This window comes from Anser brachyrhynchus (assembly GCF_964034855.1).
Source record: "Anser brachyrhynchus genome assembly, chromosome: 2".
In the NCBI taxonomy this organism is placed as follows: domain Eukaryota; kingdom Metazoa; phylum Chordata; class Aves; order Anseriformes; family Anatidae; genus Anser; species Anser brachyrhynchus.
Window position 1 is genome coordinate 21,999,011 of NC_137695.1, and position 17,492 is coordinate 22,016,502.

The 17,492-nt window shown below is 38.0% G+C and overlaps 1 protein-coding gene across 3 annotated transcripts in view; it reads right to left on the reverse strand.

The window, feature by feature from the left end:
- The window catches only part of LOC308190572 (macrophage mannose receptor 1-like), a 57,398-nt gene that overhangs the window by 18,704 nt on the left and 21,202 nt on the right, over positions 1–17,492 (reverse strand). For all 3 annotated transcript variants that reach the window (XM_080582139.1, XM_080582138.1, XM_080582140.1), the window contains 10 exons: positions 12,888–13,045; positions 9,717–9,830; positions 8,335–8,450; positions 6,862–7,010; positions 5,586–5,785; positions 4,975–5,099; positions 3,725–3,812; positions 2,660–2,804; positions 1,110–1,151; positions 827–990 (listed from right to left, as the gene is read on the reverse strand). In XM_080582139.1, coding sequence (XP_080438265.1) covers positions 827–990; positions 1,110–1,151; positions 2,660–2,804; positions 3,725–3,812; positions 4,975–5,099; positions 5,586–5,785; positions 6,862–7,010; positions 8,335–8,450; positions 9,717–9,830; positions 12,888–13,045 — 1,301 coding nt within the window. The remainder of the gene's footprint in view (positions 1–826; positions 991–1,109; positions 1,152–2,659; positions 2,805–3,724; positions 3,813–4,974; positions 5,100–5,585; positions 5,786–6,861; positions 7,011–8,334; positions 8,451–9,716; positions 9,831–12,887; positions 13,046–17,492) is intronic.

The following is a 17,492-nucleotide window of genomic DNA, read 5'->3' on the forward strand; positions in this document are numbered from 1 at the left end:
TTAGGAAAAGATTTAAGTAGTTCAAATCTGACTTTTAAGCATGTTACTGATTTAAAGAAGTTGGTCTCAAGACAGCAAACAGGTAACTAACCCCCAGTCACCTAGGAAACATCATTTTAAAACTCTTTGACCATAATCCATGACTCAAGTTTTTCCCTCGTAATTATAATCCATAGGAGGTGGCAAAGGGGCAAATCTGAGAACCAAAAAGATGCTGCTAGGTAGACTACAACTCAGATATACTGACAAGTTCAAAAGCCAATCTTCTGAGAGTTGCATGTAAATTAATACCTGGTTTTGATTTGCTCCTTAATACTTTGAGTTTTTCTGTTGACCTTCACTTTCAGTTAACCCACCTACATTACAGAACTGTAGCTCAACTTACTTCTTGCTAAAATGAAGCCACAGATTAATTAAAATTAAGCATTAAGATTTACCTTAACACATAAGCAGTTGCAGATAGATATGACGGACTTGATCTTTTTCGTTCCCTTCAAACTCAGGAAAGCCTATGATTCTATCATTCACTGCTAACACGGTGTAACTTCCACATTGTGTAATTTAAAAGTGGATAATGATTTCTTTAATGCTTACTGTGCTTATTTCTGTAAAAAATCCTGGACCAATCTAGACCCTGTCTCAGATAGGAAACAATCTAAAAAAAGAGTTGGATTTGTCCTTCATTTTCATCTGGCTTAATGTCATTGGAATTTCACTGACTTCGCTTTCATAAAACTTATAGGGAAAACAACAGGTTGAAAAAGATTTGTGCCCACAATCACTTGCTCTGGATAATTTATTCCATAATATTAGTGATTTTTCTTACATATCGCCAGAGGAACTTTCTTTCACTTTCACTCTCAATGACAGCAAGGTCTCCAAAGTTCTTTTTGCAAAACTCACGACCTTTTTCCATAGGAACACTCTCTGTGCTGAAATAATAATGTTTGTCTTCATGTATAATCCATCCATCCTCAGTAGTCGTGTACTCTGTAAAATAAATACTAAGCTAACTATATTGTTCCTGAGGTACAAATATTCTCATTAGTAGAATTTTAAAAATGCATTTAAACACACCACACACAAAAAGTAAAAGCAGTAACACTTACTGGGTGCAGGAGATTCTGTTGGTTCAGGCTTTACGCTTGCTCCTGTAAGAAAACAAAATATTTATTAGGACTGTACACTTTCTGCTGTAAGAGAAAGTGTTTACCATGACTGATGGGCAAGTTTTTCTCGTGACATTGAATTTTAGTGTTAGCAATGGATTTAACACTAAAATCTAGAGGGAATTAAGTGGCCTACATCTCTTATTTTCAGCCAAATTTAAATGCACAAGGTATTATAAATTACCTTGAAATTTGTCTGAATTGAGTAATTATATTTGGTATTCACTGGATGCTGAAAACCTCATGTCCCAAAGCATTAACGCTATCGGGACTGTCCTGTATCTTCCCCTCCCTCCTTTCCCTAGGTCATGTATACACGAATTCTGGCTTAAACCAGAGATAGCATGAATGAAGCTGGGTGATCTTCTTCCATGGTGCCATAGCTACTAGAGTGATGTTGTTTCCACCTTCTCTGAGAAGAAAGAGCTTCTAAAAAAATTCCATAGAAAAAATCCCACTGGAAAAAGATATGCTGCCAATAAATTAACTGGTTCTTTCTAACAAGAAGATTTCATGCTAAAGAATTCCTGTAGTTGTTTTGGTTACGGCATGATAGAGAGAGCATCATGGAGGTCATCAGCATCTCAGGAAAACAATTTCTAAAAAAGGACATCTCTCACTGTATAGGATTGCCCATTTACTTTGTGGTAAGAACAGTCTTATAGATACTGGCACTTAATAAAATATTCTCTGTCCAAGAAATCCTTTTACCAACATAAAGCAGATCTGATGGTTTATTGTCCATAACCCAATAAGGCATATTTATTTTGCACCCTGCCCTCCCAATATATGAATGTGGTAAAAAGCTTAACTAAGTATTTTCCAAAATACTCAAAGGTAGTTAGATGTGCTGTTTGTGGAACTCAGAATTTCCCTAAATTACAAATTTTGTCTTGTTGTTTTCAGAAAATTAAAAGAATCCAAAATTAGATTTCGAGAGGACTTTGCAAGAAATCAACAAATGAATAATAAAACCCAGCCAAAGTAAAATAAAATATCCCCAAATCAGGCTGCATCTTGCAATTATAGATTCAATTAGCCAAAGCCAAGCCAAGCACCTAAGCCAAGTAAGAGAGGGAGTTTTCACATATAAAAATTCAAGTATGTGAACTGATTTGTGAACCATTTTCTTGTAACTTGAAGCTCAACTCACAAAAAAAAAAAGAACACAAAATACCATTTGTTGGAGAAAACATGGATTGAGACGTAAACATGAATATTCAAAGTAACATTTCCTATTTTTGAGGAATCACATTGTTCTTTCTGAAATCACAGAGAAAGATCAGTGAGAATTCCCAGCAGGGTGCCACACAGGCTCTGTATCTTCAAATGCATTGGTAAATCCTTATGCCACTTTCATTTTTCACCTTCCACAGGGAACCATTCTGATAAACACATTTTGAAAATTTTTGTTTCTCAAAGTTAAGGGAAAAAAAATCAACCAAGAATCTTTTCTTATTATAATAATATGCAGAAGGAAGCAATAATACCTTTTTTTATCTGGCAAATCCATCCATATAGATAATCACAGTGCCTGTCATTCCAAAGCATGCTGGAATCGCCACTGATCTCTGCACAAAGTTCAATTCCTTGATAATTATTGGGTTCTCCAAAGCCCCAGTTTTCATACCTCACCTATGAAAGAAAAGGTTTTGTGAGGATTCTGGTGTACAGCAAGATAATAAGAAAGATACAGCATCAAAACACACACCTAAAATCTGCTCCTACTGTCAGTCTGTAAGATAGGAGGAAACCAGAACTTCCCCCTGCAAATGCTGACATTTCAAATTTGTTTTCAGATTGCAACTGGACCACAGCTTGTTTCTTTTCACACTTGGAAGAATATTGACATCTTTTTTAGGATATAAATTCTGTAAAATTCATCTAACAACATGATATATGCTACATGTTGCTATTAAATCAATTACATATCCTATACAATTAAAATAATAGGCCATTGCTGAGACACAACAAAAATGTTGGAATTTTACTCACAAAAATACTGCTATTCTAATTCTAACTTTCCTGTATGAATTCCAATTTCAGTTTTCTCTATGGTAAACTTCCATCAATATATTTTGACCAACCTTGAATGAAATGCAACCACATCTCTAGAACCACTTTTGTTTCTAAAGTTTTCTACACTGGCGTAAGAAATTGCCTTCACCTCCATGGAATATAGGTCATTTCAGATCAAGAGCTAATTAGCAAAGAAGAGAAATACTAATGATGGACTATTTTACTGAATATATATATATATTCATAATAAACTATAGTTACTCAATACACTCAATTATATATATATATATCCTTTTTTTCATCTACATGAATTTAACTTTCTCAATAATTAAATGCACATTTTCTTATAAAAAAATCAGTATTTTTAGCCAAAAAAATCAAGCCATGAAATTGTTATTCATAAGCTTTCCTAAAGAGAGCATGACACAGGAGAGGATTATGATTAAACATGAAATTACACACAGACGTCTACACCACACACAGTTGAGAAACACAGGGAATGCAAAATAACAGCTGTGAATAATTAAACCACTCACCGGAGATCCATCGCTCCAAACAAAGCCATCATCAGGATTCAAATAATATAAACCCATCCAGAAATGCTGGTGGTAATAACCATTGTTCCTAAACAAAAATAATAAACATCCAATTTATAAGAAGTTTAAACATAAAAACAAAGCTAATAAGGGCATTACAATATTTTTAAAATCTATCATTCACAACAGCTGATAAACTTCTGTAAAAATCCTTAAAGCTGTTAGAAACAATAATGAGGGAGGACAACAATTAAAACACAACTATTTCTAGCTCTTAGCACTACACATTAACTCAGACAATATGAAACACTGGCCAAGACTTTTTTCAGAAAGTGTCCATCCAATCCAACTGCTGAAAATCTGATAAGGTTGTTTAATACTTTTCTCTAATGGTCCAATATCTACTGTTTCTCATTTTGTCTTTAAAGGCACTTACAGTATCCAAGCTGAAAAATATTTGCTGCAGTTGAACTTCATTAAAAAAATAGCATCTTAAAAGAATTCTTGTCTACAAGCAGACATGCTTTACTGATTTCTCAGAATTTATTGAGTCAATATATGGTAACGCAGCATCTGAGACTTTTTCCTTTTCAGAAGTACATAGCTAGGATTCTAGTACAGTTGTAGTATTTTACAAGGCTGCCATGTCTCAGTCATGTTTCCTAGATAGACAGATAGGTATGTGCTCATTGAGCCCAGCCTCTTCAAGTCATATCACAAGTGTTATCTTTTTAACAGTACTTGAACACATTCAGAAATCTTTCACCTATTTTTTACAATTCAGGGACCTATAAACTTTATTTACTTTCTGTCTATGGAAAAAAATGAATCTGAAGTTGCCTCTGCTTCCTGATTTGTTCATAAAATAATGAAACAAAACACTGACCAGATTTATATCATGACTGTTTCCCTATTTGTACATTTGTTTATCCTAAACCAACTGGCATCTGAGGTAATTTTATAATATCCACAAATCCAAATGAAATATTTTTATATCTGATCATAAATGTTGTCTCAGCGAGGTATCCTGCCAATCTCACAATAGCATTAGCTTCTGGGGTGACTGCCACTAGTCATACTACAACTGCTATTTCATCAGCTCCGCTTTCTTGCTGTGTGTTTGATACAGGTGCTGATAATAAATCAAGACTACCTTATACTGAAGTAAAAATGCAGACCTAAAATGAAATATTTCAGAAAGATCAAAAGGGTAGTTGAAGCGGATGGATGACCACATCACAGATACTCACGCAATAGAACGCCATATCACGTACTGTTCTTCTTTACCATTAATGGAGGCCAGATCTCCTCCTATAGTTCGACAAAACTGTTGTGATTCAAGCCATGTTTTCTTTTGCTCTCCTTTTGAAAAAGGCTAAAGAGAGCATATTTTGCAATCAGAGATATAGTAGACCATACAGATCACAAGAAAAAGAAACACCAGCGACACAAAAGCAATTCATTTACAATTAACTTGCTCTGTGAGGATTACAGAAACTTGGAATATAAGGTTAATGAGCATTCATCTGTGTGAGAAACAGGTTTCACGTGAGTGTCTTTGAGGCAAGTTAGCAGACTGCATTGCTGACAGCAGTATCTGCTCCAAAACAACAGACAGAGAAAGGTACTTGCAATCTTAACAGACCAAGGATGGGAAATTAAGCTCAGAAGATCAGACCTCAAGATCAGACTTTAGAGGAGTAAACAAAGCCATAAGCATTTCAATAAAAGGGAACAAGACCTCCACATATAATCCATAAATGTGCTTATGAAACAGCAAGGCTTCTGTAAAACAATTTTTATTGCATATAAACACAGCAAATAGAAACTACCTTAACTCAGAACTAAGCAACATACTTACTTTGAAACAGAAGCTGATACGATTGTTTGAGTCCCAGCCTTCTGGACACCTGGGAACAGGAGTAGTTGTAGGAACAGGTGGTGGCGTCACTCCCTCTGCCCACACTTTACATAAGAATTTTGCCTTTTCTTCACATTTTATTACATCCCATAATCCACCTGCAATTCCAGTTCTCATGGCAACACAGCCTGGCTTTCTTCCTGGTTGTAAACAGGAATGCATAAAAGCAGCATTTCAGGGGTCACTGCAAACTTAGAAAACTTCATATTCTGTCATGATGGAAATAAAGTCTTTGTCTGTACAGAGTTAAAAATGTTTCAAATTCATGAAAACAACAAAAGGTAAAAAAAAAAAAAAAATCTGTTGTTCACCCGTATCTGAGATATTTAATTGTGCCTCACATCAACTCACATCAACCTCCAAGCAACATCATAACCTGCAATTCTACTAATTCTCCCCTGAAACTGAAGATGTGTTTAGAGCTATTTTCTCAAATTTGTCTCATTTGACTATGATTTTCAAAAATGAGCTGGCTATGTGCAGACCTACTGTTGGCTTCACAGTCTATGTAGTTTTAGCACTCCACCTGACACATTTAAGCATTTAAGGCACTGCAATTAATGAGGATCAGAGGATCTCCTGAAAGCCAAATACAACACACCAGAATCTTGAACACTAGAGACCATCCTCTTTCTGATGTGATGATGTGACCGTGTCAGAGATAAAAAGGCTTCCCATCCCAATATTTCATTAGAACAGGTAAAAATAGCAAGGTTTTCATCAACAAAACTTAGTAAATAAGGAAATCAAACTCATCTAGAAAAGATACTAGCTAAAAAAGACTAAACACAAACCTTCCTCTTGTCCTTTCCCACAATCCCATTTTCTCTAAGACCTGAGACTTTATGTGTGCTGTGATCTCACACACCTCAAAGCATGCAGTGAGCAAGTGTACTATGAGATATGCTGCACAGGCAGGGCTTGCAAGCAAGGAAAAGCGTGTCTGCAGAGGTTGATCTTATAGAGTAGTACATGCGGAATGGAAGTAAATCAGTTTAAAGTTTTTTCTGAGCTCATATTAAAAACTCACTTGAGCACCATGCAGGAAGTTAGCAACAGCATTGCATGCTTGAGAGAGCAGAGAGATACACTTGAGAGCAATTGCTCAGTATACCACCAGGAAGGGGCTATGGACAGAAATAAAAAAAAAAACTACAAGTGGCAAGCGATGTTTTCTGAGCACTGTACTCATTAAAGAGTATAGAGTCATAGCTACCAGGCATTTCAGAATTCCAGTGTGTAAATAAGACAGATTCGCCATTAGCCCACTTGAAAGTTCCCTTTTCTTCTACATCCGAAAGTCCAATCCAAAAGTATCTTTCTGTTCTCAGCCCAATCAGGCTAGTCAGGTAGGCTTGTTCATATCTGTTCAAAAGAACATAACTGTTAAATTAATACCACTAAAATATTTTTTAAAGCTGTTAATAGTTCCTTATTTTCTCAGAATTACCTTTGTACCTTCTTGAAATAATGTTTTAGATGGATCTACTTGAACAAACCAAATAATAAAACATTCATAATATTTATTTTGTAAGTTTGAATACCAGAATATTCTGTCTTCTCTTCTGATGTCCAATAAAGAAAGTGATATAAGGGTGGACTGACTATAAATTGGAGAGGATATGGGAAGGAAGAAACTTTACAGGACTTAACTGGAATATTACTATATTACTGAGAGTTTCTGGTACCACTGAATTTAATGAATTCTTAGTACAGACAAATCCAAAACCAGAAAACTCAGGACTACTAGAAAAATAAAATAAACTGAAGGCCAGAGTAGTATGACACTTAACTGTTAAACTAAGGAAAACCCCAAATTAGATCCAATGATCACACCTGAAAAGTTATGTTGGGAAACAAACCTATGAAGAGGCAAAATTTGCTATAGTTTATTACAGTGTTTAAACAAACAGCTTTTGCAAAATCGGAGCAAATTAAAAAAAGGCTTCCCCATAAAAACATATAGCCTAAAGACCACATTATCGTTAAACAATTTTTATCACAGCTGCAGTGCCACCTACATTTAGAGAGTTACAATCCACAACAGATTTTTCAGGCCAGAACACATCTATTTAAATTATAATGAAGCAAGTAAGCCAAAGCGTAAAGCACTGAGTCAACTGCAGGTGCAGTGAGCTCCATTTCTTAACCCTATCTCATTTTCACAATATCCCATATTCAATAATGTGTATCAGCTGCTCAGAAATTTAGCACAGCCTGAACCCTGATGGAATTGTGATGGATTTTCAGGCACCAAGCCCCTCCATCCTCATTTGGATTGCATTTTAACTTTGAATAAGTAGCTCAGTTCTCAAAAGAGCAGATAGGTGAAACTGATGTTCTCTTGCTCATTCAAACTAACTTTTGAGAAGAATTCAGAATCATTCTGTGTACTACACTCAAGTAAACTCATCCTCAATCCACTTCAATTAAAGAAAGAAAATAAAATTATATTATTTTCCTCAGCATAACTACCTATAGCAGTGATTTTACAGGCATTGCCTATTTTTACTGCAAACTGAATTCCTGGATTTGAATACATATGCAAAAACTTTTAGAAATTCTGTATCTTCAGATAGCTGTCCTCTCAAGCAAGATTTTCATCCAATCAAAATCTTTATTTTGATATTCTGATGATGTTAGATGTTAAATACTCAGGGGGCCCCTCATGCAAGCAGTTTTCACATACCTGTCTTCAACAGTTGCTAAAAAAGCCTTATGCCTTTCACAGGTTTGATTTGCTTGAGAAAATGATACAAATGTATTTCCAATGAAGTAACAATAAAAGCCATGTCTTTTCCAGCCCTGTGAAAATAAACATTAAGTGATCACATATGTTATAGCTTTTCTAAACTGCTTATCAAAAATAAATCAAGAATGTAAAAAATATGAAAAAAAATGATTTATGACACTGTCAGCTAACCATTGGACAAAGGAACAATTTAACTGGAAAAGGCAGACTGGAAACAGCCAGAAACAAAGTTTTTAAAATTCTGATTCATAAAACAATTTTTGGTATATAATGAATTAATAAATCAGTGAATTTCACTTATATAAAGGCATGAGAGGCTTTGTTGTAGGTCTTCAGTGCTCACTATTGGACTGTCTGGCACATGAGCATGCAAACATGAAAACGTTCACGAGAAGTAAATTTCAGCTTGTCTTTTCAGAAAGGGAATGGCACCTCAAACACGTTTGGTTATTATTAACTACCTTTAACACTCTTTTCTAATGTTTGGTCACTCAAATGTCATTAGCTCAGGAATATGCTTACAGAGGAATAGTTTGCTGGGAGCTACAAGTCACACAAATTTTCTCCAGATGGTCTTAAATTTTTCACCAAGGAGACTTCTTTTCTACCGGTATGCACTTAGTTCTCTAGACAAGGACAGCATACAGAAGCATTAGGATCACTTTATCGTCTCCCAGGGACTCTTTCACAAATACAGGAAATTAATATCAAAGAATTCTCTGTGGCTGTGTAGAGCAGACTTTGGGGAAAAGGATTCCCTATGACATAACAAGTTACAGTCAATTTTTTGGAACCACTTGTGTCAGCAGAACATTACCAAATCAGCAGTAGATCCACTAGCAGATCAGAAAGAGCAGAGTGGATCTATTTTGCTTAGGCACTGCTAACAAATTCTTCAAAGTAAGGAGCACTGCCAGAACAGCATGAAGACAAGCACACCCTTACTGTTGTGAATAATATTGAAGAAAATTGTAGGTAGAGCAGAAGAGCAACTGCTGGTGCAAGCAAATTTCTTATGAAGGCCTGAATGCCAATAACTGAAAAATAGTCTACTGCAGGGACAACACGTTTGAATTTTGCTTGAAGTTCTGGAAAACTAGAAGGAACTTCACGAGTTAAATGACAGTCAGAGCCTGGATTTATTCATATGTATCACCTCGCCCATCTGTCATAGAAATGAGAAGGCCAACTGTTCTAAGATGACAACACAGAATCCATTTTTTTGTCTCTCTGTCCTTGCAGAGCCATCCAGGTGCTATTTTCTCCTCTTAGTCATTCCTAGCAGCCTGCTCGGCTCTGACAACTTTTCCTTTACTTACTCTCTGGCAGCCCGTGTCAATAGTTTCCTCTTCTGTTGGAGCTTCTGACATGGGTTTCCTTTTACAGATGTAGCCAATTTTCTTTTCACAAGAATGGTCTGCCCAAAATCCATCCTGAACATTAGAACACAACAACACAGTCAAGTTGGATTTAGTTTTCAAAGCACGTGCTCTATGCTTCTAAGTATTTAACAACTTTTTTTCTACCTTTAGAGGAAGCAAAACCTACATGTAACTTCAGTAGTAGCCATTCATTCCAACCTCTGTTCTTCTACTGAGGCTGATTCGCCACTGACTTACGCTTTCCTTGATTATTAACCCTGCTGAAAAGTGAGTGCTCTGAGGTGACACCAATACACTATCTTTACAAAGACTACTAATTTAATAACTATGTAGAAGGAAAGGGAGATCATAGAATCATAGAATGGGTTGAGTTGGAAGGGACCTCAAAGATCACCCAGTTCCAGCCACCCTGCCATGGGCAGGGACACCTCCCACCACACCAGGTTGCCCAAAGCCCCATCCAGCCTGGTCTTGAACACCTCCAGGGATGGGACATCCACAGCTTCTCTGGGCAATCTCTGTCAGTGCCACACCACCCTCTGAGTGAAGAAATGCTTCCTTATATCTAATCTAAATCTACTCTCTTTTAGTTGAAAACCATTACCCGTTTGTCCTGTCACTACACTCCCTGACAAAGAGTCCCTCTCCTGCTTTCTTGTAGGCCCCCTTTAGGTACTGGAAGAAAGATGTCATCTCTCATTGCAGAAATCCAGGTACAATAGAAAACAGAAACTTCATTGTAACAATTCCTTAGAAGATGCAAAAAGTTCCTTGTAAAAGTTAGTATTAAGATCATTACTCCCCATATTACAGATTCTCAGAAGAAACAATGGCATTCAGTGGGAGCTGTACTGAAAGAATGGAACTTCATAGGACCCTATAATTCTGTAAGTTGGACAAAGCATCTACATCCGCATCTAACACTGCCACAGCCACTGCCCAGGAAGCACAGTACGTGAAGTACAAAAATCCTTGTGCCCTTAAGAATCTGTTTGTTCAGTTACTATGTACACCATGGCCTGGTTGTCGTGGAAGAAATACACATTTACACCCTTGTCTCCAGAGCATGACCACTACTGCAACGGAGAAGAATTTTAACGGAGATTATAACCTCACCCCAATTTTGGCCCAGAGAGAACAACCCCAATAAACACACACAGCTCTTCTCAATTTGGTGATATTTTTATGTTGTAGCCCACACAGTCCTTCCTCTATCATGGTTATTACTGTGGTTTTGCTCTCCCAAGGTTGTTATTCCAGTTCTCTTCATTTCTTCCTGGAACTGATGATATGATCTCTTCTTCTTCTGCTAGTGCTGCACCTGCCAACTCCTCCATGCCCCTCACAGCCAGCTGTGTCACAGGGCTGGCTCCCTCTGCGCTCAGTCTCACCTTCTGAACTGGTGTGTTTGTGCACCAGAACAATGCAGACACCTGAATCAGCTGCATGCGTACACACCGCTGTTGCTCTTGATAGCACTAAACCTATTGGGAAAAAAAATCCTAATTTCCCTAAATTTAGTGAAGTCTCCTTTTTTTTGAGTCCATTAGTCCATTTTGCTATCCTCACACCTATGGATTCACTTTCCTTCAAATTTTCTTCCATCTTGAGTGTCTGTCCTGGTTTCGAATGGGAGAGAGTTAATTTTCTTCCTAATGCTGGTAGGGTGCCATGTTTTGGAGTTAGTAGGAAAATAATCTTGATAACACACTGATATTTCAGTTGTTGAACAGTGCTTATACTAAATCAAGGACTTTTCAGCTTCTCATACTGCCCTGTTAGCGAAGGGGCTGGGGGTGCATCAGTCAGCTGATGGTATGCAATTGCATTGTGCATCACTTGCTTTCTGTATTCTTTTATTTTTGTTCTCCCCCACCCTTCTCTTTCTTATTAAACTTCCCTTATCTCAACCCATGAGTTTTTACCTTCTTTCCTCAATTCTCTTCCCATCCCATTACGTGAAAGGGGAGTGGGGAGTGAGCAAATGGCTGTGTGGTACTTTGCTGCCTGCCAGGTTAAACCACAACAATCTCTCAAGCAGCTTCTCATTTTGAGTTAATAAATACTGAAGTCTTTTCAGTTTTTTTAGATATTTGCCATTAAATATATTTATGTCATTAAATGGTGTACTTCCCAGGAAGTATACTGAGGAGTCAAAAAATAAAAAAGACTTTTTTTCCCTCAATATCAATGACAAATACAGAAATATACAAATACAAAACAAGTTATATTTGTGTATTTGTTCCTTATGAATGATAGAATACTCCAAGACTTGATATTTTGAGAAATATGGGAACTACAAGCAAGAACTAAAGTTTCTTGTATTTTTTCTTTAATTTTGCTTCTGAGTGTGGGCTTGCCCTGTGAGGTAAGCTCTGTGTAGTTTTCAGGCCAATTGGGAAAAAAATTGTAGCCCTCATCTTTTAGAGTTGCACTCACCAAAAGTACAGCCCTCAAGTGTTAATTCTGCTAAATAAGAAGATACCTTTGATATGGGAAAAAGCTCTTTTTTCTCCTGATAAAATAGGTAAACCCTCAAGGAGGTGCTAAGTTCAATATTTTTAATTATCACTAAGAGGAAAAATATTGTTTTGCAACATCACACTGACTTTTATACCAGATGATTATCTCAGTTCCTACGGTACACTTAGATACTGATCACTGCTATATTCTAAAAGGTAGCCTTTTCAAAACAGCCTTGTAACTGTAGGCACATGGTCACTGAGGAAAGGCCTCCTCTAATGTCATTGCTAAACACTTTCCTCACAGCTTTTCAAGTGCAGTGCAGATACAAGCATAATACGTAATCCATCTAGATCCCAGACCCAGGTTTTATTACTTTGCCTAGAAAAAGAAAACAAAAGCTTCTCTTTCGTTCTAAAGTTACCTTGAAGGAAAGCCACCACTTGCTTCTCAAAGAAGCAACAACAAAAAACTTTTAACAACCTTGAACAGGGAACTTTCATCTAAAAAACAACACCTAAAAGGGTCTAAAATGGGCTGCTTCCAACAGTAATGTCCCCCACTCTTGCGTTCTTACATAGAAAATACCCCAAAAGATAAATTAAATGATAAGATAATTAGGTGAATAGCTAAACATGACTTTACCTTTCCCTTCATAACAACGCAGTCCTCTTGCCTGTTGTTTGCATGCGTGGGCTCTCCACGAAGCCACTTGGTGTACGTGACAGGTGTCCTATCACTCCACTCAAAATACATCTGAACCTTGAAGTCATTCAGCCCAATCCACAGCTCATCATCTGGCTCTAAAACATATGATTAACAAGGTTGATAACAGTCCTTTCATATGATGGGAACTTTTATCTTCTTGGAACACCAAAGAATTCATTCTCAGGAAGGCTAAAAGGCAGTCACAGGAAATTAAATCTCCCTGTTTCATAAAGACAGCACACCATTCCTCATATACCTACTCCAGTCATCAGGAAAGACCACTCACTCTAGTGGCAACACAATAAAAGTGTTTAGCTTTATACAAAACAGCAAACTTACTCTCTGTGTTGAATTATGTTGTAGCACAATTTGGTTTGTTCTCATTTTCCAGCTCAAAACCGTTGTATAACATATACAACGAGATATGACTGAATACCTAAAGAAAATTCTGCTGTTTTCCTCTTACCTTTAGTACAGCAAAGAAAGCAGAAGTGCCATCTTTTCTAATGCTTACACACCCAGTGCTGTCTTTTAGAGTTGACAATCAGAGCACTTGCAAGTCTTCCCATTACGTGTTCCTATATTTTGTTTCATTTCTGACCAAAATGAAATTCATGTAGTTGTTGGATTTTTTTTTAGTTCACAAAGGGGTAAACTGCTGGGTTTTATTTGAAATGCAGGAATAATCAAGTATCTTACTTTACAGCAGATATATCTTAGAGGTTTATTTGTCAATGCTTAAAATTCTCTACCATATTGCTACTATAATGTTCATTATCTAATTTTCTTCTGAAAAAAATCTATTTGAATATGGAAAAAATGGGCATTTAGAATGTGAACTCAATCATCATCAAAGGGAATTCCTTTGTAGTACTGATTTTATGACTTTGTTATGTGCATTTATTATGAAAAGCATAAAAGAGATTTAATTCCACTATTAGCAGCATGATAGAACTGTACTTTGAACTAAATATACCTTTGTGGAGAGAAAAAATCATAAACTGATGGATATCTGAATATGACTGTAGTAAAAGGCCTGCTTTCCTTCTGGTATGTCCCTGTTTTTAAGGCCTGCTATAGAACTCACATAGTCTGTCATCAAGCCTATACTAAAGGCAGTATAGATGTCTCCTTTGGTCCACAGCACCATGAATCAGATCACACTGACCTGCTACACACACAATCCTTCCCTTGGCTAGCATTCACCCTGTGCAAAATTTGTACAACACTCTCCTGTTCACAGTCTGTTCCCACATTTCTTTCTTTCTGAATAAGTCTTCCTTTAACATCTTCTGTCCAGACTGACCACAGTCAACTTGACAATGGAATCACCCATGAAAATTGAAAATGGGATTGTTAGTCCACCCATAAAGATATCTGCTGCTAGAGTGGTCTCTGAATGGAAGCTGGAGCTCTTTCTATTCTGTTACTGCTGTCACTAGCAACACAAGTCTGCAAAGCACTGTTAAAAGTCATCTCCCTTAAGGCAATCCTTTTCTGATAACACTTTTTGGATGGAGGTTTTAATAGACACCCCCACAACTTAAAACTCTCCTGTGACATTTCTCCCATCTGCTAGATAAAAGGACATGGAGGCTTCCCATTCTGTCAAATCGAGCTCCTGCAAAAAATCACCCTCCCAGTTTGTCACTGTAATGGATTCACTCTCCTTTCTGTTTCCCTCCATTTCCCTTCCGGTCTTTATTATACCCAAATATGATCAGTCCTCACAGCTCATCCATACTGTCCTTTCCATCTCTCCCCCAACACCAAGGGCTCAGACACACAGGACACCAGGTCCATCTTCAACAGTCACCTTTAGCCCTTCTTCCAGACTGCACTTTCATGTTCAGAAGTCCCCCAACAACACACCTCAGTACCATCCTTTAAACTCTCCTCTGATACCAAAACTGAAGCTTCTTATTTCACTGCCCATCATGCTCATTACTGTCCTGTTCCCTCTTTACCTGCTATCTTCCATGCTCTCTCTTTTTTTTTTTTTTATCTGTAAAAAAAATTCTGACTGTGTTTATTTGGCATCCAGCACAACAGAGGTCCATGGCAAGAGCTCCTAGTGTGGTGGGCTATTGGTTGGTATTACCATGGTAATACAAACAAAAAACAGCAATCCATAACAAAATGTTCACATCTAACTCATCTAAATAAGCCATGTAAATCAGAAATCACCAAGAATTATTGAAGCCACTTCCTACATAACATTTTCTCCTCTGAAGAAGAAATGCTGTCAGAGTCTTGTGATCTTCTCTGAAGCCAGGTGACTAAATAGCAAGATTTTTTTCCACAGCCACAGTATAAACGAGTTATTTCCCCCTCTCTCAGATATGCACTGGGCCACGTTTGTGCAATATCAGATGTTGCACTTCTGTGTAAACATATACAATGCACTTCTCTTTTATTCTTCATGTTCCTCTCTAAAGTTCTCCTTTGTGGGTGATGCCAAGAAAAATTGAAGAAGCTTCACTACTACATCAATACTTCTCTCATTGTACCCCTTACTGCTTGGTTTCATCATGGGGCTGTGAATTGCTTGGTGTGAAGATGGACTTTTGTTCTGTTTGTACAGCACTTTTGGAGCAGGGTTTGATGCAGACAAGATTTTCTAGGCACTGAAATACACAGTGTTCTCATCTCAGTGGTGAGCAACAGCAATCTGATACTGTCTTACAAATGCCTTAAAAGGCTTCTTCAGTAGTTCCAGTTTTCCCCCTCTGAAAAAAAATACTTTCAAAATAGTCTGTTGCAGTGAGTGTGCCATATGTGAGAGGCCTGGTTTCCTTCAGGCCTATATGCCTTTCAGAAACATTCGCTTTTAAAAAATAGTGCAGTGCAGTCAGTCTTGGAAAGGCCTTTGGAAAAGGCATTAATCTATCTGTGAAATGATCGACTTCCAAGGAATATGGTGAAAATGCATCTAATTTCCTTTAAAGCCTAACTTATTTCAAATGTCTAATGCCTCATCAAGAAGTCCCACCTCTCCTAATCATCTCATTTGAAAGAATAAAAGTTTCATGCAAAAAAGTGGTTGGGACCCAATGGAATTCATCCCAGGGGCCTCAGAGAGATGGCTGATGTCATCACAAAACCTTTCTCACTTATTTTTTAGCAGTCTTGGGAATTTGGAGAGGTCCCTGTTGACTAGCTGGCAAATGTTGTTCCAATTTTCAAGAAGAGCAAGAAAGAAGACCCTAGTAATTACAGGCCTATCAGTCTCATTTCGGTGCCTGGTAAAATTATGGAGAAAATTATTCTGGAGTTTATTGAAAAATACCTGAAGGACAACACAGTCGTAGGTCACAGACAACATAGGCTCACAAGGAGAAGGTCCTGCTTAACAAACTTCCTTTTATGACAAGGTCACCCGTGTAGTTGACCAAGGGAAGCCAATTGATGCAATATTTTTGGATTTCAGTAAAGCTTTCAATACTGTTTCTCATGGTATCCTTCTGGACAAAAGGTCCAGCATACAGCTAGACAAATACGTAATATGATGGGTGAACAACTGGCTGACAGATCAGGCTCAAAGAGTTATAGGAAACAGGACTACATCAGGCTGGGGGCCAGCCACTAGTGGGATTCCCCAGGGCTCCATTTTAGGGCCAGTTCTCTTCAATGTTTTCTTAAACAGCTTGGATGCAGGACTTGAAGATAGACTAAGTGAGTCTGCAGATGACACTAAATTGGGAGGAGCTGTTGATTGTGACAAGGGTGGAAAGGCCTTGCAGAGAGCTCTTGACAACTTAAAGGCCTGGGCAATCACCAGCTACATGAAGTTTAACAACAGCAAGTACCAGATTCTGCACCTGGGAAGGTGCAACCCTGGCTGTATGTACAGAGTGGGGGACGAGAGGCTGGAGAGCAGCCCTGCAGAAGGGATCTGGGGGTTTTGGCCAATGCCACGCTTAACATAAGTCAGTGGTGTGCCGCCTGGCAGCCAGGAGGGCCAAGTGTACCCCCGGGTGCATCAGGCACAGCATGGCCAGCCAGCTGAAGGAAGGGATTGTCCTGCTCTGGTCTGTGCTGGTGTGGTCTCACCTCGAATACTGTGTGCAGTTTTGGGTGTCACAATATAAGGAGAATATAAAACTATTACAGAGTGTCTAAAGGAGGGCTACAAAGATGATGAAAGGTGTAGAGGGCAAAACATATGAGGAGCTGCTGAAGTCGCTTGAAGAAGGAGAAAAGGAAACCAAGAGGAGACCTTATGGCAGCCTACAGCTTCCTCATGAGGGGAGTAGAAGAGCAGGCACTGATCTCTTCTCTCAGGTGACAGGACGGAATGAAGCTGTGACAGGGGAGGGTCAGGCTGTGTGTTATGAAAAGGTTCTTCACTGAGAAGGTTGTCGGGCACTGGAACAGGCTCCCCAGGGCAGTGGTCACAGCACTGAGCCTAACAGAGTTCAAGAAGCATTTGGACAACACTCTCAGACACATGGTTTGATTTTTATTGGGTGGTCCTATTTGGAGCAAGGAGTTGGACTTGATGGTCCCTGTGGGTCTCTTCCAACTCAGGATATTCTGTAA